The sequence below is a fragment of the Crinia signifera genome, chromosome 4 (genome assembly GCF_055691185.1).
Source record: "Crinia signifera chromosome 4, ASM5569118v1, whole genome shotgun sequence".
NCBI lineage: Eukaryota > Metazoa > Chordata > Amphibia > Anura > Myobatrachidae > Crinia > Crinia signifera.
This window is the reverse complement of record NC_139220.1, coordinates 117,333,366-117,355,189: the sequence shown is the minus strand read 5'-3', so window position 1 is coordinate 117,355,189 and position 21,824 is coordinate 117,333,366. Positions and strand designations below refer to the sequence as shown.

General features: G+C 41.9%; 1 protein-coding gene across 1 annotated transcript in view; it reads right to left on the bottom strand.

Moving 5' to 3' along the window:
• Positions 1 to 330: 330 nt before the first annotated feature.
• Positions 331 to 21,824, bottom strand: part of LOC146074345 (dynein axonemal heavy chain 3-like) — a 1,013,923-nt gene continuing 992,429 nt past the window's right edge. Inside the window, 7 exon segments of the mRNA XM_083182299.1 lie at positions 331 to 2,312; positions 3,437 to 3,494; positions 5,629 to 5,739; positions 6,977 to 7,156; positions 14,318 to 14,410; positions 18,991 to 19,173; positions 20,571 to 20,669. Of these exon segments, the coding sequence (XP_083038425.1) occupies positions 2,167 to 2,312; positions 3,437 to 3,494; positions 5,629 to 5,739; positions 6,977 to 7,156; positions 14,318 to 14,410; positions 18,991 to 19,173; positions 20,571 to 20,669 (870 nt within the window). The 3' untranslated portion in view covers positions 331 to 2,166.

Sequence of the window (21,824 nt, the reverse complement as noted above, 5' to 3'; positions counted from 1 at the left end):
CTGACATATAAAAATGCCCTTTAGTACATATTGTGTACAGTGCATCCCCCTCCTCCCCCGCCATTAAAACATCCACTACAAAACTACAAACACCTCTCACTGACAATGGAATGTCACACAATAAGGCAGAGCAATGGATCAAATCCAGTTGTTTATCAGACAATTCTGTGAAATTTGTATGTACCTCTGTACCCCATAACAAGGGCATTGCTTGCAACAGCTATTGTTACACTTAATCAATGTTTTATTATATACAGAAAATGAATACTAGTACTTTATTCAAGTAATTGGCAACTACAGATTAAGTTTTAATTGAATTGATGTAAAAAGTAATTTATTCCATTGCAAAAGTAAAATACATGGACCAAACTTTCATGCTTATATACCCAAAAGGTTCACTAATTGTACAATATTATCATTAGAAATCACTGGAGCAGTGTGCAGTGAATTGTTAACATAGTAACCTCCCCAGAAAATCCTTGATGTCCAACTTTTCCCAAATTGACCTTTTCCATGTTGACCTTTTGCTTGCGTCAACCATTGAACATGGCAAACCTTTTTCATGTGTTGACCCTTGGCCTGTCAACCAATAGTGTTTGATTAACTACTCTGGACAAAACGATCCATACCAGAAAATGATACTGTTAAGGTGCCCATACACTGAGGCGATTTGGTCCGATTTTGGCCGATTGCGAACAATCGGCCCATTAAAGCGGACCAAATCGCCCCTCCCTGACATACCGTCTGGTCCGATGTGTGGTCCCGTGCGCATCGGACCCGACCAGGTGGTCGGACCGGCAGGCCGCCCGACCACCCATTCCTCCTGGCAACGAGGCGGGCGGGAAGCAGAGACGCATGCGATCCATCACAACGGATTGCATGCGTCCCTTGCAGGGGTACTGGGTGTCCGAACACTGCTGCGAGACGTTGCAGCAGTGTATGGACACCTTTGCTTCTACAGTAAGAGTTGTTCCCGTGAGTGGAGTGTAATAATGCAGAAGAAGCAATGCTTTTACAATGTAGAACACACAATCTTTCTTTTATGGTGGACAGCTTTTTCTATGTTACTAAATATTTTATATCACAATCAATAATGCATCATTAAAAATAATAACAGTTGTGATGTCTCTCAAAAAAGAAAAGATTAAACAATTAAAAAAGATCAACTTATAAGAAAGGAATAAATATAAAATACAATGTACTTTCCATAGTAACATATTTATGACATGGCTTTAGCGTGCTATAGGTCTCTACAGACAAAGCATACAGTTTCAGGCACTGATATATGAAATTATGTATCAGCAATAGAAAACACCACCGCCTTGATCATTACTTTTACAACTATTGATTTCTTCAGGGACAGTGCTGACAATAATATGTAACAGTATGTACTAGAGATAAACTAGCCTGTTAGGATGATTTGGAGTTTGGATGAATATTGCCAGGTTATGGGTTTGGAAAAACTTGATCAATTAACCTTAGACATTTTTTAGAGCTCTTGTATGTTTCAGGTGTAAACAAAGGTTTATTTAAATAATTTTTATTGATATTGAATAGATGGCAATCGATCTAAACTGATGTTGTGCTTCCAGGTCTAAACACACATTTACTACTTTTTAAAAATGAATATTAAAAAATCATCTGAAAAACAATCTTTACTAAACTAACCCTAGGTCTAATGTAGGGTACACACCAGAATGAACATGATCGTGAGCAGATCATGAGACGATCATGTAATGGTCACACGATCTGTTGGAGCACACGATCTGTTCATGATCTACATAGGATCCGATCACGATCTGTACCCAGTTGAAGTGATCATTTTCAAATCCTGACTGCAGGGATGCGCATCGAATCTGATCTAAAACATGCCCAATTTACATGCAGTTGGTCGAGATTGCATCGAATTTGGGGAAATTGAGGCCAAATCGTTCTGGTGTGTACCCAGCATAAGAAATGAGTGGTTCAGCTTTGACTTGGTTACTTTCAGATCTGAAAACATATTCTTATTGGTTATCCAGCTCTCGTGTTCTGGGTAGCCAATAAGATGAGAGTTTCAGATTCAAACTTGCTCTAACTTGGAAATCAAAACAAAACCGCTCATTTCTAATAAGAACAAACAGTTTAATCTCTAGATATATCTGAATATAATATTCCAGGAGAAAATTAATAATCCAACTGGCAGAGGCAAGCCACCCCTCTGTTCACCCAGTGATTTGCGGGTTTGTCTGTAGCAAGGTTGATAGAGAGAACGTAATTTGTAGAGTGTCCAGTTGTGGAAAGCTCTCCGCGTCGAGCACTTGTCTTGTAAACTGTGGAAATAGTAATAATATGTCAGCCTCCAACATAGTTATAGAACATCATTTTTCATTCAATAAAAACAGGCACCCTGTTTTATGCATACTCAGGTATGATTCTTTTTCAAATTGTAATTTTGCAGGATGTTTCAGTGCAATGAAAACAAATTTAGTTTTACTCTTATTCTGGTTCTTTGAGAGTGACCTCTCTTTTGAACTGCATTTACAAGTATTTGCTTTATTTCGTTAACTAAGAACTTAATCTAATGCAATCAAACAGAGGAAAATCAAATAAGAGTCCTGTGTCACACAAGGAAACATCAAGGGCAGTGCACGAAAATGAATGTGCGGATCAGACTTCCTTCATTGGGTTCTACTTAGTCCTCAAGTGCCTCAGTTAATGGGGGATATGAATTCAGTGCAATATGCAGTCACTGTATTATGCTGCATATATCACAAAATAATACAATGACAATATTTCTGCACACCTTAAATTCTGGTTCTTTATTTGTAGCAGGGAGACAGCATACCAAGTAAACAACTTGGCAATTCACAGGTTACAGCATGACAGGTTTTCCAGCAGGCAACACCTAGGCTTCACAATGCAGGTACACCCCAGAGACCCCCCAAATAATCCCCTCATTCTCCAGCCACTAAAAGACATGAGAACACTGACCCTCTGTTCTGAACAAACATATAACAGGAAACCACAGGTGCTGTTAATTAGCAGACAGTGATTCACAATAGCTCATAGTAAAACCCAGACTGGATCCAATAAGCCCTCATCTCAACCTTAGACTTAATATTCTACATTCACTTCATGTGGAATTATGCTGTCCCTGCCAAAATAAGTTACTGCAAATTGCCTTGTCCAACCATTACTAAGGCTGTACTCAACTCCCAGGAATATGAGTGATATTGTTATAAAACAGTTGATTTGTTTATTAAAGTAAATTAATTTAGCCTTTACACCCCTTCCACTGTTCTGGAAAAGATAAAGTTGAGAAAATATTTAATAGAAGGACTTTGTTCGTTACCCTCTAACTGGTGCTACCTAAGCGTTTGCCTACACAGGAGATCATGTCCTATCTGTAGTATGGATTTATGTTGTTTCTTATGTAGACATATTCATACTTTACCTGGGCATCGATAAAGTGAATTTATTTCAGATTTTTTTTCTCCAGGAGAAAGACATATCTTTATAAGTCTGTAAAGGAAAGTTCTTAGGAATATCATCTACCATAGGACCCACATTACCCATACTTTTATTTATATATTTGACAAGGAAGGGGCTTCTATGGGCCCAACACAGTATGTTACCTAGAGCCCCATATGGTCTTAATCCAGCTCTATCGCCTAAGTATTCAGTTTAAATGTGCAAACAGCATAAATAGCCAGTAAATAAGGAATATGCTAGGTTGATAAACACACTCACACTTACAATGTCAACCAACATTAAATTGTCTGGTTGACAATGTAATGATACACAATGAGCTAGTGAGCTACACATATACAGTGGGGCAAAAAAGTATTTGGACAGCCACCGATTGTGCAGGTTGACCCACTAAAAAAGATGAGAGAGGTCTGCAATTTCCATCATAAGTACACGTCAACTGTGAGAGACAGAATGTGGGGAAAAAAACAGGAAATCACATTGTATCATTTTTAAACAATTTATTTGTATAGTCTTACAGAAAATAAATATTTGTACACCTACCAAACAGCAAGATTTCTGGCTCTCACAGACCTGTTACTTCTTCTTTAAGAAGCTCTTCTCTCCTCCACTCGTTACCTGTATTAATGGCACCTGTTTGAACTGGTTATCTGTATAAAAGACACCTGTCCACACCCTCAAACAGTCAGACTGCAACCTTTCCACCATGGCCAAGACCAGCGAGCTGTCTAAGGACACTAGGGACAAAATTGTAGAGCTGCACAAGGCTGGGATGAGCTACTCAACAATATACAAGCAGCTTGGTGAGAAGAGATTAACCGTTGGTGCAATTATTAAAACATGGAAGAAATACACGATCACTCACAATCTCCCTCAACCTGAGGTCCATGCAAGAACTCACCTTGTGGGGTATCAATGATCTTGGGAATGGTGAGGATCAGCCCAGAACTACACGGGGAACCTGGTCAATGACCTCAAGAGAGCTGGGACCACAGTCACAAAGCTTACCATTAGAAACACACTAGGTCATCATGGATTCAAATCCTGCAGCACCCAAAAGGTCCCCCTGCTCAAGCCAGCATATGTCCAGGCCTGTCTAAAGTTTGCCAGTGACCATGTGAATGATCCAGAGGATGATTGTGAGAATGCCATGTGGTCAAATGAGGGCAAAATATAACTTTTTGGTATAAATTCTATTCGTGTTTGGAGGAATAAGAATGATGAATGGCATCCCAACAACACAATACTCACTGTGAAGCATGGAGGTAAAAACATCATACTTTGGGACTGCTTTTTTGCAAAGGGGACAGGATGACTTATCCATATTAAGGATGATGAATGAGGCCATGTATCGTGAAATTTTGGCCAAAAACCTCCTTCCCTCTGTAAGAGCATTGAAGATGGAACGTGGCTGGGTCTTCCAGCATGACAATGACTCCAAACAAACCGCCCCGGCAACTAAGGAGTGGCTCCGTAAAAAGCCTTTCAAGGTCCTGGAGTGGCCTAGCTAGTCTCCAGGCCTCAACCCAATCGAAAATCTTTGGAGGGAGTTGAAAGTTAATGTTGCCCTACGACAGCCCCAAAACATGAAAGATCTAGAGAAGATCTTCAGGGAAGAGGTTTGCTACAGTGTGTGCAATCCTGGTCATGAACTACAGGAAACATTTGACCTCGGTAATTGACAACCGAGATTATATTACAAATTATTGAGTTTAACTTTTTGATTGTCCAAATATTTATTAAACTAGTCTGCATATTGGGCCTGATTCAGACCTGACTGCAGGACAATTTTGTTCTCAAATTGGGCACAGCAGATGGGGAAATGTAACATGTCCTAAGAGTTAGATTTGGGGGAGTTATTTTGTTTCTGTGCAGGGTAAATAATGGCTGCTTTATATTTACATTGCAATTTAGATTTCAGTTTGATCCCACCTCAACCAAATCGAACCCTCTCTGCACATGTTATATCTGCCTCACCTGCAGTGCAGCATGGTTTTTCCCATTTTGAGAACAAAGTTGCCATGCGATCAAGTCTGAATTAGGCCTGTTATACTAATTTGTAAATGTCTGGAATCTCAAATTGTTCATTAAGAAGACAACTACAGACCAATATTTGTATTTATTTACAAAATAAGTACATTCATTGTGTAAGGATACAATAGGCATGCTTTCATACAAAACTTTGGGGAAAGATTCAGCAATGACATGCCTGGTGCGGTCCCATCTTGCTCCTTCCATGTAAAGGCCATTGATATATATGCCATCAGACTGCTCACAGATGAGACATTATTAAAAAAAAATGAGGATGTACTTTAGTAAGCAACCAAGATAACAAGGTACGCCCAATTTTTTCATTGCATCGCATCGCATGCAATATAGTGGCATACAATTCATGCGATGCGATTTTTCATTGTAAAGACCCAATTTTTAATTGTATAGTCACCCCAGTGGCGTAACTATCGTCCCGCAGCCCCTGCGGTGGCGCCGGGGGGGCTGCGGGACTATTGTTACTCACTGGTTGCCTTCTGCCGCCGGCGCTTTTATGTGCACCGGGTCCCAGCTCTCCCGAGTCCCGGCTACTCACTGCTGCAGCCGCAGCGCTGCTAATACAAAAAGGTGACACTTGGAAAATGGCTGCCCCCATACCGCAGACAGTTTTTCATCTGCGGTATGGGGGCAGCCATTTTCCAAGTGTCACTTTTCATTAGCAGGCTTAGCAGCAGTAAACGGGAGAGCCGTGACCCGGCGCAGACAGATGTGGCCCAAGGTAACACACACACATACACACAAACACACACACACACAACCCCCCGCCGTACCCCGACTCCCCTCTGCTTGTGTTTTTTTTACCCCTGGGGGGGGGCGCCTCCTGCATTGTCGGCAGGGGGGCGCAGAAACACTAGTTACGCCACTGAGTCACCCATGGGTGATTTCATACCCCCACTATCCAACTACGCATGGAGTTGATCTTATATAGTGTGGGGAGCGCAGCGAGCCACCGAGCCCGAAGCATGGCGAGCGCAGCGAGCCCCGCGAGGGGATGCAGAATACATGTAAAGTAATCCGCGTCCCCTCCCCACGCTTCGGGCTCGGTGGCTCGCTGCGCTCGCCACACTATATAAAATCAACTCCATGCCTAGTTGGATAGTGGGGGTATGAAATCACCCATGGGTGACTATACAATTAAAAATCTGGTCGTTACAATGAAAAATTGCATCACATCGCATGCCTTAAGTAGTGGCATGCAATGATAAAATCGGGCGCCCAGATAATACACAAGTACCGATAACAATAATGTTAAACTGTGTTGCCTGAATAAACAGTTTTTAACATGTAGCTGTCACAATTAATAGCTCTATATAGTTTGCCTTTTTAACTATAATAGAATCACAATACTAGACTAAAAACAGCAATGAAAAGGTAATGTGTATTTGTGACAAAAATCACAAATGCTGCAGACATGGGAAATAGTAAACTAAGCTTTAGTGTACAATTTAATTATTACCGGAGATGTGTCAATGTCAGTCACACAATTATGGTCCGTTATCTGACACTGCAGTCCCAGTAAATCTATCGGGGTCTTGTACTTCCTGGCATGGTTTTGCAATGCTCCTGTCAGAAAAGACTGTGTAAAGTAAAAACCTGATATCCAGAAAACTTTTGGTGTTCCCTTTTCAATCCATTCCTAAAGCAAAAGAAAGAAAAGATCATTCACAATTAGATTTTGCTCCTGGGATACTATCTGGAAGCATGCTATATTAGGTATTTAAATATATTTATAAAACTGTTTTTACTGTCTGTGCCAGAAATTATATTAAATTAAGTAAATTGTGTTTATATTTCATCCTTAGGGTCAGTTATGTGGTGATGAACAAGGAATCCTAACATATAATACTGTATGTTATGATTGGCAGCTGCCAGCACTGGTTTTGTCTATTACATTGACCATAAATAATTTGAACTGGTTCTGGACCACTAAACCAGGACACCCCTTCAAGGGTACCGAGGCACCCCAGGGAGCCACGGCACAGTTTGTGAACCACTGGTCTACGCTAAACTTTTTGGAATCACTTACCCCTAGACCATGGGTCTTCAAACTGCGGCCCTCCAGATGTTGTGAAACTACAAATCCCAGCATGCCTTGCCACAGTTTTGCTACAAGGGAGTGTTAAAACTGTGGCAAGGCATGCTGGGATTTGTAGTTTCACAATATCTGGAGGGCCACAGTTTGAAGACCCATGCCCTAGACTATTAAAAAGGTTTTCCCGGCACCCCTGGGCCAAAAATTTGCTATGGAGAAATTCTGATTTTCTTTTTTAAATGTGATAATTTGTGCTTATACAGTATGTTTTTCTTAGTTTCAATAATGTGATGAGGGTTCTGTTTGTCCACATATTTTATGATTGGAAGCAGCTGTGGTTGCAGCACTGACCACATACTACTTAGCACATAGGAGGTTATTCTGATCGGTGCGGCCAAACGTGCGTACGTTCGCAATTAACGTACGCTAGCCGCACGCGGCCGTTGGGGTTAAGTCCACCCACAACTCTGCCGCATACGTACGGGCATAAACAACGTAGAAGGGGAGTGGCGTACTAATGAGCGTACGCCAACGTACACGGACGGGCCAGCCCTTACACTCCGACAACTGGTGTACAACTGAGCGTACGCCGCCGTTTACGGACGTCTCTCGTCCGTCTTCCCACCGCCTTCTTGCGGAGATCTGAGCGTACGCCAGCTTGCACGGACGGGTCCCTATTGTTTTCAATAGAAAAGTCAGCTTATGTCACCGCTCGTGAGAGTGAGCGTACGTCCGTGTACGCTGACATACCCTTCATATATATGGACCTGCAAATGTTGCCTTTCAACTATAATTATGAAAATTAATTAATTGATTGAATTAATTAATGTGCAAAATAGTGGCCATGGGATTAAAACATTGCTGAAACATCCTTTGTAGGTGTTAGATGTGGTTTATGTTATTGTATCATAAATACAAAACCTATGTTTGTATTAGAGTGAACACGTCGACACATGTCGACTTGTGTCGATTGAGTGTGCTACTGTGTAAAGTCTATGAAAGCACGTAGTGAATGTGTATAACTGTTTAACAAATACCTACCTTAGCATATATAAGCAGGTCTTACAAAGATTCTTACCTTAAATTAAACAAACCTTTAAATGTAGAGAAGTATAGAAAGATAAGCTTCCAATGTGTTAGAGTGATGTGTGTGGCTTGCAGGTAGTGAAATCATGGTTTGGACTTAATAGACTGCAGCATTGCTTATTACATTCAGGTGTATGTGTTTGGTAGTAATCCGCGTAAATTAGCTAACCCAGGCGCACGCTGGCATGCGGTATCTGTAGGGGTGGTTTGAGATGGCGGTTGGCGGCCGCCTGTTTTGTGTCCGAAATGAACGGTGCTTTAGTCGATCGTGCGGTAGTAGCACCGCTCATTTTTGGTGCACACCCCCGTGTACGCCCATATTTACGCCCATTTTCCCTCATTATTTCGGCCGCTCCCCTCATCACGCCCCTATGCCGCCCCCAATGCCCGTACACTCGCGTACAGGTTTTTTCGCACGTAGAGACCCGTCCGTAAGCGTTGTGGAGTGTTCGCGCCTGCGCATTAGCGAATGTACGCATGCGCAGATCATTAAAAACCCCGGGACGTGCGCGTACGGCCCGGCCGCTCCAACCAGAATAAGGCCCATAGTGGGTTATTCAATTATTGTAGGATTTTTTGACCAGACATAAAAATTTAAATTTTCGTCTGTTTTTAGGGAAAATTGGATACAGTTTTGAATCAGACAGACATACGGAATCCTCATTTTATAATACCAGTTATATTAGGGCGATACATACAAGATCCCAGCAGTCAGAATGCCAGCAGTCAAAAGACCTACCCCTGACAGGGGCTCGTTTGTACTGTAACAATCTACCACTAACACATTTTTTGGTAGCCTGGAAAACATTAAAGGTTGGTAGCTCTTGGTCGCTCAGTGACCATATTGCCAGCGATATGTGCTTACAATTGCCTTGTGTGTACACAGTTTTACAGTGCAGATAATTTGACACTAGAATATATGTGAGGAGTGAATAATATAAACAATAATAAAATAATATGCATTGCTTAGTGTTTCTTTCCTCTGTCTCTATATGGGTTCGGTATGATTTACCTACAATTAAAATCCTGACGGTCAAAATACCGACAGCAATTGACCAACAGTCAAAATACTGACAAGGTCAAAATACCGACATGGGCAAAATACCTACATTTAAAATATAGACAGGTCAAAAATTAAACAATTGTTTTTCATATTCTTTTGGGTCTGTATGTTGACATAGGTAGTCATGAACCCCACTGGCGTAGCTATAATGCTGCAGCCCCCGCGGTTGCTTGGGGGAGCCGCTTGCGGTGGGCGCCCGGCGCGCGTAGACTGAGATCAATGCTGCTGCTGCAGCAGCAAGGACAAGCAGATGCCCAGCAGTGGCGCACATCAAGACGTGGCACTGCCGCTGGTAGCACAGAATACGCTTGCGGGGAGAGCAGCTTGCTGTCTCCGTCCTGTGTGAGCCGTGCGGCGTGTTTTAATCTCTGTTTCTGCTCTCGAGTCCCGCAGCCTAGAAGTAGCAGCAGCACACGCAATATAGACGGCCACAGGACTCGGAAGGAGCCGGGCATACATAGGTGGGCAGCAGCAGCAGGGGAAGTCCTTCCACACTGCTGTGCTAAGCCCCGCCCCCTCCCTCCAGCGGCATTAACGGCACCAGCACTGAGCCTGCATTCCCGGGCCTGAGCTCAGCTGCTGCCTTTTCTCTGCCAGTGGACAATTACCTGTCCCTGGACCCGGCAAACACCTGCTGCTGGTCTCCGCAGGCCCTCCACTCAGCGGCAGAGGTATGTCACTATTGTTAATAATATCTTGGGGGGACATATTTATGGATGTAATTTTTGGGACATATGTATGTATGTATGTATTTATGAGGGTGCAGTGTATGTATGTATGTATGTATGTATGTATGTATGTATGTATGTATGAGGGAGACAATGTATGTATGTATGTATGAGGGAGGCAATGTATGTATGTATGTACTGTATGTATGTATGTATGTATGTATGTATGTATGTATGTATGTATGAGGGAGGCAGTGTATGTATGTATGTATGTATGTATGAGGGAGGCAGTGTATGTATGTATGTATGTATGTATGTATGTATGTATGTATGTATGTATGTATGTATGAGGAAGGCAGTGTATGTATGTATGTATGTATGTATGTATGTATGTATGAGGGAGGCAGTGTATGTATGTATGTATGTATGTATGTATGTATGTATGAGGGAGGCAATGTATGTATGTATGTATGTATGAGGGAGGCAGTGTATGGATGTATGTATGTATGTATGTATGTATGAGGGAGGCAATGTTTGTATGTACTGTATGTATGAGGGAGGCAGTGTATGGATGTATGTATGTAATGTATGTATGTATGTATGAGGGAGGCAGTGTATGGATGTATGTATGTAATGTATGCACTGTATGTATGATGGAGGCAGTGTACCTATGTATATATGACGTCGTCCATCTATGCCCGCCCCCAGTCCTTGGTTCCATCCCAATGCCTACTCCCTGCCCAGCATCTGTCTCCGCTCTACATGTCCAGTATCTGTCCCCCTTTTCCCTGCCTAGTATCTTCCACAAACTCATTGGGTATCCTCTGTCTCCCCCTATCCCTGCCCAGCATCTGCCCCCCCTCTTCCTGCCAACCATCCGTCCCCCTTCTCCCTGCCCACCCTCTGTCTGCCCACCATCCATCCCTTCTCTCTCTGTCCAGCATCTGTCGTTTTCCTCTCTCTGCCAACCATCTGTTCCCCCTCTCCCTGTCAACAATTCGTCCCAACACTCCCTACAAACCACCCCCCTCTCTCTGCCCACCATTCATCCCTCTTCCCAGCACCTGTCTTCCTCTCTCTGCCCAATGTCTGTCCCTCCATCCACAGCATCTGTCCACCCTCTCCCTGCCCACCATCTGTAGCCCTCTCTCTGACCAGCATCTCTTCCCCTCTCTCTGTCCAGCATCTGTACCCACCCTCTCTCTACCCAGCATCAGCCCGATGCTCACTCCTAAGCATCTATCTCCCCTCTCCCCACATCTGTCCCCCTCTCTCTGCCCAGCATATACCCATCTTCCCCTCCTCTCCCCAGCATCTGTCTCCCCCTTTCCCTGCCCATCATCTGCCCTCTCCCCAGCATCTCTCCCCCTCTTTCTCCTGCCTCCCCTTTATTATTCCTCTTCTTCTCTCTTCACATCTTATGTCACTACTCATGTGGGCATTATGTGTATAAGGTGCATTACTACTTTGGATTTGAGCTACTATATGGTGCAATTGCATTGTTTTAAATATGGGAGGGTGCTGGACACCCTAGCACCGGCCCTGCCCACAGGCTCCCTCCCTACGGGTCCTCAATACTGGCTGCGTGTGTATGGCTCTTCTCTGTCGCTGCACCTCATGGAATTGATAAATTAATATAAAAACAGGGGCAAATTTGTTTTTTTGGGGGGGCACTCAGGCATGTGTCCCCCCTGTCATTTATAATATATATTTTTTAAATTATTTTCACTGCAACTCTCTGCCCATTCAGAACGCACTCTCTCCTCACCTTTATTGCACCTCTAGAAACTGTGAACTGCATGGGGAGGGAGGGCTAAAAGCAGCAGCCGCATATTCCTGCAGCTATGAGTCAGGACAGTCCGATGTGCCTTGAGGTGCAATAAAGGTGAGTAGAGTGGGTGCCTGCGGTGTCAGAGCCTGCCGCCCACAAAATCTGCTCCTCCTGTCCCCACACCAGAAGTACACCAAGGGCACCAGCAGATTGCGGAGGCAGTGGGGCTGCATCCTGGGTCCCAGCAGGTTCAAGAAACAAGCTGCGGTGAGTAAAAAGAAAGGAGGGAGACACGAAGAAATGGGTAGGTGGACGGAGGAAAGGGGGTTGGGCATTATAATCAAACCGCAGGTGACAGGAGATGAGGTGGAGCACTACACCCAAAAAGAGGGGTATATAACAAAAATCACTGTAATCACTGAGTCATTGTAATTAAAACCATACAAAAACTCACCCTATCCCCACATACTCAAATTCACCCATCAGACCTGTCTACAAACACTCACCGTCTCCCACTAGCAGGGCTGGTGAAACCACTAGGCAGCTTTAGGCATTTGCCTAGGGAGCTAGCCACTGGAGGGCAGCATTCTGGGAATGCCGAGTATGGGAGGGAGCCGCCGCCGAGTAATACTGATACATCAGGCAGCATCACATCCCTCATAGAAATCTATCCCCCCCCCCCCCCAGGACTCTGCGGAGGCTCCCCCCTATACTCGACATTCCCCCCCCCCCCACTCCCCCGGTCTGATGATGAAAATGAATTTGTGGCTCCTGGGTACAGTATTATCTTTGAGTCCATGACCTGTTTTATTAGGCCATACACGCTTTACTAGGAACCTGCACACAACTGCTCCCCCCCCCATTTCTTTATTGTAGTGCCCCCACTGTAATTTTTCTGTGTGTGTGTGTATATATATATATGTATATATAGTAGTAGAAAAGATCGGCACTCTGAAAGTCCAAATAATGTAATGGCGGGTGCCTTCTGAATTTAACATGCAAAGCATGGTAGCATACAAATTTTGGATCAGCGTCACTCCAGTCTTGGTAAGTAGATTTCAAATAATGGAAACAGTACACATGGTTCCTTCCGGCAAGAACCATGTGTACTGTTTCCATTATTTGAAATCTACTTACCAAGACCGGAGTGACGCTGATCCAAGATTTATATATATATATATATATATATATATATATATATGGGGGGCGCCACAGCTTTTTTGGCTTGGGGGAGCAAAATTTATAGTTACGCCACTGATGAACCCCGTGCTTCAGGCACACTATTATATTTCCCCTCCATGTCCACTGGGATGGTAAAGTATGTACAAGTCGGTTTCAATAAAAAAAAAAAAAATCAGGAAAAACTCATGTTGACTTTTTGACTTGTCTACATTCTATGTCGGTATTTTGACCGTGTCGACATCTTAAATGTCGGTATTTTGACCGTCGGTTGATGGTTGTCGGGATTTTGATTGTAGGTAAATTGACTGCATCCCCTCTATACAGTATATAAACATAAAGGCTACTGATTTTGAACATTTTTAGTTCTTGAGAGCAGACAAAGCAGGAAGAGAATATGCTGCATATGGGGAAGAAAGGGTTAACATCACATTTCCAGGTACCAGCTGGCACAAAGCTAGTCATGGAAGGTGGGCAAAGCACAGTTTGAAGAAGGATTTAGATGACTCACACCACTGTAATCTTGTAATTTACTATTTCTCCCAAGAATAGTGCAGCGTTCTGTCACTCACCATCCCTTGGCAGCCTTTTATAGAAAGGTTTGATGTGTAAACACTGTATTAATTATTGCCCACACAGCTCATATATCCTAAACTAAATAATGTCTCACTACTGAAAAGCTGAAAGCAAACATTATCCATTGCAGGAATAGTAAGTGGCATAAATCCTCCAAAAATAGGGTGTTTAAAGCGGTTGCTACAAGGATTCTTAATTCACGTAGAAGGGCTTATGGACCAAAGGTCATGAAACTGTTTGAATTTTCATAAAATGTAGTTTTCGTTTTTTAATCATAAAGTGTTTATTTAATCTATTTATTTAGATTTAAGTGCTGTTGCAGCAAGACAGATATACCTAGATGTGTATTGTTTTTGCAAGCTTTATTTGGATGACAGTGTGGATAAGTTTGTTTTGCTCTACAGTTACTGATAGGACCTCACCTTGAAGAAGCTCAGTCTTTGCAAGAGATCTGTAATATAGCCACCTAGCGGCTTCAGTGATGGATATGATCTGGCTGCCCACACAGTAGGAACCTGAGAGTACAATAAAATGATAAAAAAATAATAGTAATACTTTATAAGAGTGGTTTAGTGGTATTGTGGCCCATCTGCCAGCACAGATGCCACTTGACATACTTTTTATGTGAGATACTGCTTTTAAATAAAAATAGATAATGTGACATTTGTACATCTGTGTGCGACTGATTGTGACTGTGTAAATATGGCTTTGATGCCTGCAGCTGCTGCTGTTCCCCACACCAGATTCCGTTGTGCTTCATCTGCAACTTTGTACATTTGTAAAACAGATTCTTGTGTAATGAAAGTCCCAGGCTAGCATCTCTAATACGCTGTGAGCAGCTTTGCGTTGATTTTATTGTACATAAGATGCAAACTTTGAAGAAAAGTACAGTACAATACGTCGTTCGGAGTGTCCCACTTATGCCCAATAAAACAAATGGCGACCTTAAATGATTAGAGCAGGGGATCTCAATCTGTTTTGCTCTGGGACCTCGTAAGACAATAAAGATTATTACAGGACCCCAGCAAGTTAAGCAGAATGGCCGCCACATGTGTGGGGTCAGAAGACCGTATATGCACAGTAGCAATGAAGAGGCACAAAATAAGCGAAATTACCTCTGATATTCCAGGGTGGCATAGTGAATGGAAGAGAGAGGCAGCGGGTGTTTACTTAATCAGGTTCACCCTGTTCTTCCCCTTCACAGACATATACCATAAAGTCTGTGCTCAGTCCTCCAATCCTTTCCCTTCATACTCCCCTGCTAATGCTTTCTGGAACCACCCCTCCTAGTGCCCGTAGATGCTGCATTTACTTACAAGACTCTTCAAAGTCCTGCTGATTGAGAGCTGGCTCCTCTGCGTCTGTTTCTTTTATATGTAAGTTTCTTACAGCTAAGAAGCACCAGGACCTGGCAGTGTTCTCACTGTCAGCTGTGTGCCCCCCGCATGTAGATGAGGGATCAAGGAGTGCATTTGATAGGGGTAGAGAGAATCTGAAAAGAGGCACTAGTGTGTGATGAAATAAGATATATACGTATCTTATAAATGTAAATCTCTCCCTCTTTCTTCTTTTTTTCATTTTCACGTCATACATTCATCAGTGGACACAATCACCAATATGAAAAATTAAAATTATACCAATGGGTTTTCCAGAGAGAAGGGATTCAAGCAAAGTCAAACATTCAAACTGTCCAAGCAAGGGGGCATACCTCACTTACACATATTAAAAATGCTTGACACATATAAAGGGTTCTTTTTTGTAGATTAAAAATTTGGGTACATACTCATACTCACGGTGTAAACAGCGTGGACCCTCCTAAAAAGATACCTTTTGAGGAAGGTTTACGCTGTTTACACTGTGTGTACGGGTACAGAATGCACCCAAATTTTTCATCTACAAAAAAAGAAACCTTTATACCTGTCAAGCATTTTTAATATGTGTAAGTGAGGTATGCCCCCTTGCTTGCACAGTTTGAATGTTTCACTTTGCTTGAATCCCTTGTCTCTGAAAAGCAATATTACCCATTGATATAAGTTTTCATTTTTCATATCAGTGATCGCAACCACTAATAAATATGTGAGTTGGAAATGAAAAAATAAGAAAGAGGGAGAGATTTACATAGTATAAGTGCATATCTTTATTTCATTACACATTCAGCACCTCTTTTCAGATTCTCTCTACCTCTATCAAAAACATTTCATAGGATCAAAGGGATTGATCCTGGAATAATGAAGGCAGACAGCAGAGTATTAGGAGTGCCCCACATCTTTCTAAACTCCAAAAACTAAGGAGTGCAGCCTGCTTGTGGCAGCAGCAGCTGTTGCTGGTCGGGACAGAGGCAAAGCACTGGAGTGGAGCAGAAGCTGCTTGATGATTCTCGTAACTCTAGTGATCCAAGGAGTCTACAATTCAACTGATTTTTCAGACTCCTTGGATCAATGGCCGAAAGATCGGAGGAATCATTAGCCTGTCTATCAGCTACATGGAGTTGCAATCCCATGCGGAAATGGCGGTGACCCTCTTTGAAGTCACAACCAACAGTTTGAGAACCGCTGGACAGGAGGACTGGGAAAAGAGTGGCAATTACAGATTAATGTCAAACATGCAAATGTATGCACTTGGTCTCAAAAACCCATATAGTGTCCTTGAATACATATAGTTTTCAAGGACACTATAATGGAAAATACTTTGGGGGGAATTGATTTACTGTACAGTAGGAGTCCCCTCTCAGATGACTTGAAGACAAGCAAACCATCTACAAAAGCAACGAAGAAGGCAAGTCAGATGCTTGGTTGCATAGGGAGAGGAATCAGTAGCCGTAAATAAAAAGTGTTAATGCCACTGTATATGGTCTCATCTAGAATATTGTCTTCAGTGCTGAAAGCCATATCTCTGGAAGGATATAAATACATTTGAGATGGCAAAAAGAAAGGCAACTAAAATTATGACTGGCCTGCAGTACGACTGGCCTGCAGTTACCTGTTGGATACCTAACTGCCTTGAAAATGGTCCTGTAGGACCGAAACGTCAGCAGGCTCCATATTTGACTCATTAAAAATGGGACATTGTGCCCTTGAGAATCTCTGATGCTTTGAAGTCTGGTGAGTTTTCTCTCACGGGAGTTTCTGTATATATATAGCACTGTTTTTTACTAACACTGCTATTTATAAAGCACCCTAGCGGCTACCTCGACACAGGGGTATATATATCCGTCCCACTATGACATCGCCACCTGTGTCTGGATCTGGAATTACAAGTCTGAGATTAATTGATATGACTATTGATAACCAGCTTATTTCATGAGAGAACTATTAGAAAAATCCTCTTCAAATAAACCAGTTTCCTGTGAATGTGACTGTTTATCTTATACTGTGTGGACTCAGTTTCCTTACCCCTCTGAAAATGAAGAAGAGAACTTGAAGCGGGTACAGAAGAATCATTCACCAGGTAAAATAGAGTGTAATTATGATAAGTTACAATACCACTATTGCAGCTAATAATTGGGTACCACATATGTTCTGAGGATATTTGAGAAATATAACTTCACAGAAAGGGTGGAACAATTTAAATACATTTGGTATATGCATAAGAATATCCTTAGAGATGCCTAAGGAACAAATAAGGTTGTAATTGCCAAAAGTATATACAATAAAGGGCAGACTAGGGGATGTGGTCATTAGGTCAAGTTTCTAGGTCCACAGTCAAAAGGTCGACCACTATTGGTCAACAGTCAAAGGGTCAACATGCATTAGGTTGACATAAAAAGGTCAACATGAGTTTTCATTATTTATTACAAGTACTTGTTCATACTTTACCATCTCAGTGGATATGGAGGGAAACATAATAGATGTGCCCGAAGCATGACGAATGCAGTGAGCCATATCAGTGGACGCAGTGCACTTATACAGTACCCATGTCGACATAGACAAAAAAAAAAGTGAAGAACTCCGGTCAATCCTCTTTCCTGTCGACCTTTTCAAAGTCAACCTTATGCTTGTGTTGACCTTTTGACCATGTCAACCTATTGCATGTCCACCTTTCACGTGTTTATCCTTTTGCCTGTTGACTAATAGTGGTCAGCCTATTGACTGCCTACCTTAATTGTCGACCCTATGACCATACTCCAGACTAGATGGGTCAAGAGGTTCTTATCTGCTGTCAAATTCTACGTTTCTCTGTTAAGTGAGTACATACCTGTAGTGGGCAGTAGGTGCCCATACACTAGTAAGATTTATCTGCAGATCAGGTTGCATGGTTATGGATGAGTGACAGTTTTTCCAGCATTTCCAAGCAAATGGTCAACTCTCATTTGCTCTCATCCATAACCAGGTTTTTTGTTCCAACCAGACAGATCTGCAGATAAATCTGCGTGTGTATGGCCACCTTAAATGGTATCAGTAATATTAATGAAACCAGTTAATGGATTGTTGAGCCATCTGGATGACCAGTGCGGCCCGTGTTTGCTGTAATTACTATTATAAGCATGCATATGGTAGAAATGGGCTATAACTAGAAAGCTCAATAGTGCAATCAGGCTAAAAAGTCCTTTCCTAATGTGCAGTAAATGAACATATGTAATAGGATACATACTGGCCTATAAACTTATTTATATATTTAAGTTATATATATATTTAAATATATATATATATATATATATATATATATTTTTTTTTTTTTTTTCATAAATAGAGATAAAACATATTTACTTATAGCTTCTTTTTAGAACATGTGTTTTGTAAAAATAAAAGGTCAGTTCTATGTGACACTAAATCATAAGATTGTTTCCATTTTCTTTCACATTAATGGATCCCATTGTATATTTCCCATATATGTATTAGAGTAGAGTAGAACCTGGAGGCCCTTCGATACAGAAAAAGGTAACAGTATGTGTTTAAAACATAATTACCAAGTAGACAGGACTAGTCTCGGAGGAACGTGAAATGAAGAAGCCGAAGTGTGAAAAAGATTCTTTGCAATGTGGAGACAGAAAGATGAGTAATGAGAAGCCTAATGCACTGTGTCAGCACTTGCATATTAATTCCTGTGGGTGAGCCATATTTTAAGACACACTTACAATAGCGCGCAAATGACTTACTTTACCAACAATCATGCTACTGAACAAATCATCAAGTTCATTTGACATCACAGATAGACCAGAAATGGCTTTGTTTAAATCTTGCAGGCTTATTCGAATGGTAGAGGTCAGGCTGTTATATCTCAATAGCTCGTGAACAAGCACTGTGTTCATAGATTCTGTGTACTGAGTGGGATACAGCTTCTGGTAGAAGGAGAAAAAAACATTTTTGTTGGTAAATATTTTACCGGCTCTAAAAAAGGTTATAATATATACTGTATACAGTACGAGCAAAAGAATACTCTGTACAGCTTATTGTTATGAACAAAACATTATTGTTTTACAATATATAAAAAAGTTGTATTATTAATATTATCTATACAATACATCAATAGCAGAAGGACGACTTTTAATGAGTGACTTATTTTTATGATACCGCTGTCTGAGCAGGGCACAACATATACCAAATTAAGTGGAGATGTATTATAGCGGTGCTTATCTTGCCGCTATATCACTTCCTGCTTTACTCATTACCCAGGCCAGGGCAGAAACTAGGATTTTTGGTGCCTGGGGCAAGGCAGTAATTTTGTGCCCTGACTGCCATTGTATTGTGTGTGCAGCGCCGCCTGGATGATGACATCATTAGGCTCCCAGTGGGACAGAGTCCGGCTTTCAGTGACGTTTTACCCCCCTGTGCTGCTTAAGCATGCACAGCTCCACATGCACAGCAGCTGCCTGTGTCTTTCACATTTCTGCCCTCTCTTCTGGTGGCTTCCGGCTCCCTTGGATGTAAGGTTCCTTCAGTGTGAAGCCCCTCCCTTTCCAGCGCCGGGGTGCCTGACCCCCTAGCCCCCCCTTGTTATGGCTCTGCCCAGACGAAGCAGGAAGAAACAATGACAAGATGTATTAACATACAGTGCAAAGAAGTGCCGATATGTAATTTAACGAAAACTGGGCCCTTCATACATGGGGGAGAAGTGGTATCAGAGCACATAACATACACTGATACCACTTATCCCCCATATTGACTGTTCATACATCTCCCCCCCCTAAAGCTCTTGGTCCATAGATCTGAAGAGTTGGCATTGTAATTGCTTGCTTTGTTATGTGTCAAAATGTCCTCCTACATTTACAATGCATCACCATTGTGGCAGTTGGTGAACTCTTCCTGTGCACCTGCCAGTGACAAGGAACATGTGACACCGGCACCTGCTCCCCTTGTAGCCACTTTTATTGCCCACCTGGATCAGCAAATTAGCCACCGATCCACAAGTTTTTGACACTTTGCTAGTGAATTTCAGCCGTTTTTGCCGCGTTTTGAGGAATTTTTCAACAATGCCTTTTCACTGAAAAATAAAAATGGAAAGGCATTCGTGAAAAATTCCTTCTATAGAGGCAAATAAGGCCACAATTGAATAGTCAGGGATCTAATTAGTTCAGTTGTTCGCCTATTTGAATAACACAAACTAATCGAATACCCCCTTTGTTATTATTTCAAGAAAATACAATCTGATTTTTATGTTTTAATAAAGAAAGCCTGGAAATAATGTATCGCTACAATAAGGATTCATACATATTAGCCAGAAACACATAACTTGTACCTTGACTTCCTCAATGTTAAAATCCTCTGGTATTTTTGACAGAATGTCAGCTATAAGTTCGTGCACAACTTCAGATGTTGATTTTCCACCTCCACTTGTCTAGACAGTATACAGATGACATTACAAAGTTACATAAATATAGCACTTTGTAATATGCTCAGCCAAAACAATGTGGTTAAGAAACCGATTTGTTCGAAAATAATAACATTTCAACAATTTCTGACAGGTATTTCCAGTTCAGCACAGTAAACAAAAAGCCCGGTCGCCACGTATTTATTTATATGTTTATTCATTTATCTACTATATGTTTATTTTATTGTAATGGTGTGTACACATGGGTACAATCTCCCTGCGATTCTGACTATATAGTCAGAATCGCATCGGTATCGCATGCAGATCGCAAGGGTTTTAACCCTTGCGATCCCGATGTGCACTCCCGTATCGCACGGCAGAAAGTCTTGTCTGCCTTGACTATATAGTGCAGATCTGCACTATACAGTCAAAATTGTATGCCATCGCATGCATGCCGTGCGATGTGATGCGATCTGATCGCATCAGGGATCGCATCGCACGGCACTTGGCACCGTGTGTACACACCATAAGTTGTACGTCCCTTTGCCATATATAAGATAACACGTGTACTTCAGCAGTCTGAATTCACAATAGGCTGCTGTTCAGTGCAACCCTTCTGGTGAATTAATTTGCTAATTGATGCCAATTCACCATAATTTTGGCCAGAAGTTAACACTCTCTGTAAAACAAGGAAACTCCTTTTCATAATTCATAGCTCCAAGCACTTAACCTAGAATCTATGGGTTAAAGTGCATGAGCCGCAGACTTAACGAGCAAGGAAAAGGGATTGTAATTGTATAACTATGGCTAGAGGCTACAAACGCCTGGTAAGTATCATGGCACAAGGAATCTGGCCCTTGCAGTGACACATTTAAAAAAAGTTAAAGAAATAAATAGGGTGAGGGGCATTAAACCACAATGTTTTATTGTTGCCATTTTTAACAAGGTAATTTCTCTTTTAACCAATTAGTTTAGGCATCAAACAATAGTTGTTGAATGGGGAGTAGTGTTTAAAGTAAAGACTAGCTTTACCAGTTTTGCCACTCTACCGTCCCTTTTGTGTGTCATTTGCGAGTTGGTACATGGTTGTAAAGAACCATAGTTTGTTAAGTTTCAGGCTTAGTGGTGTGATCCCCTTGCAGTGGGATATCTTAAAAAACAGTTGTCCTGGACTGGAAATAA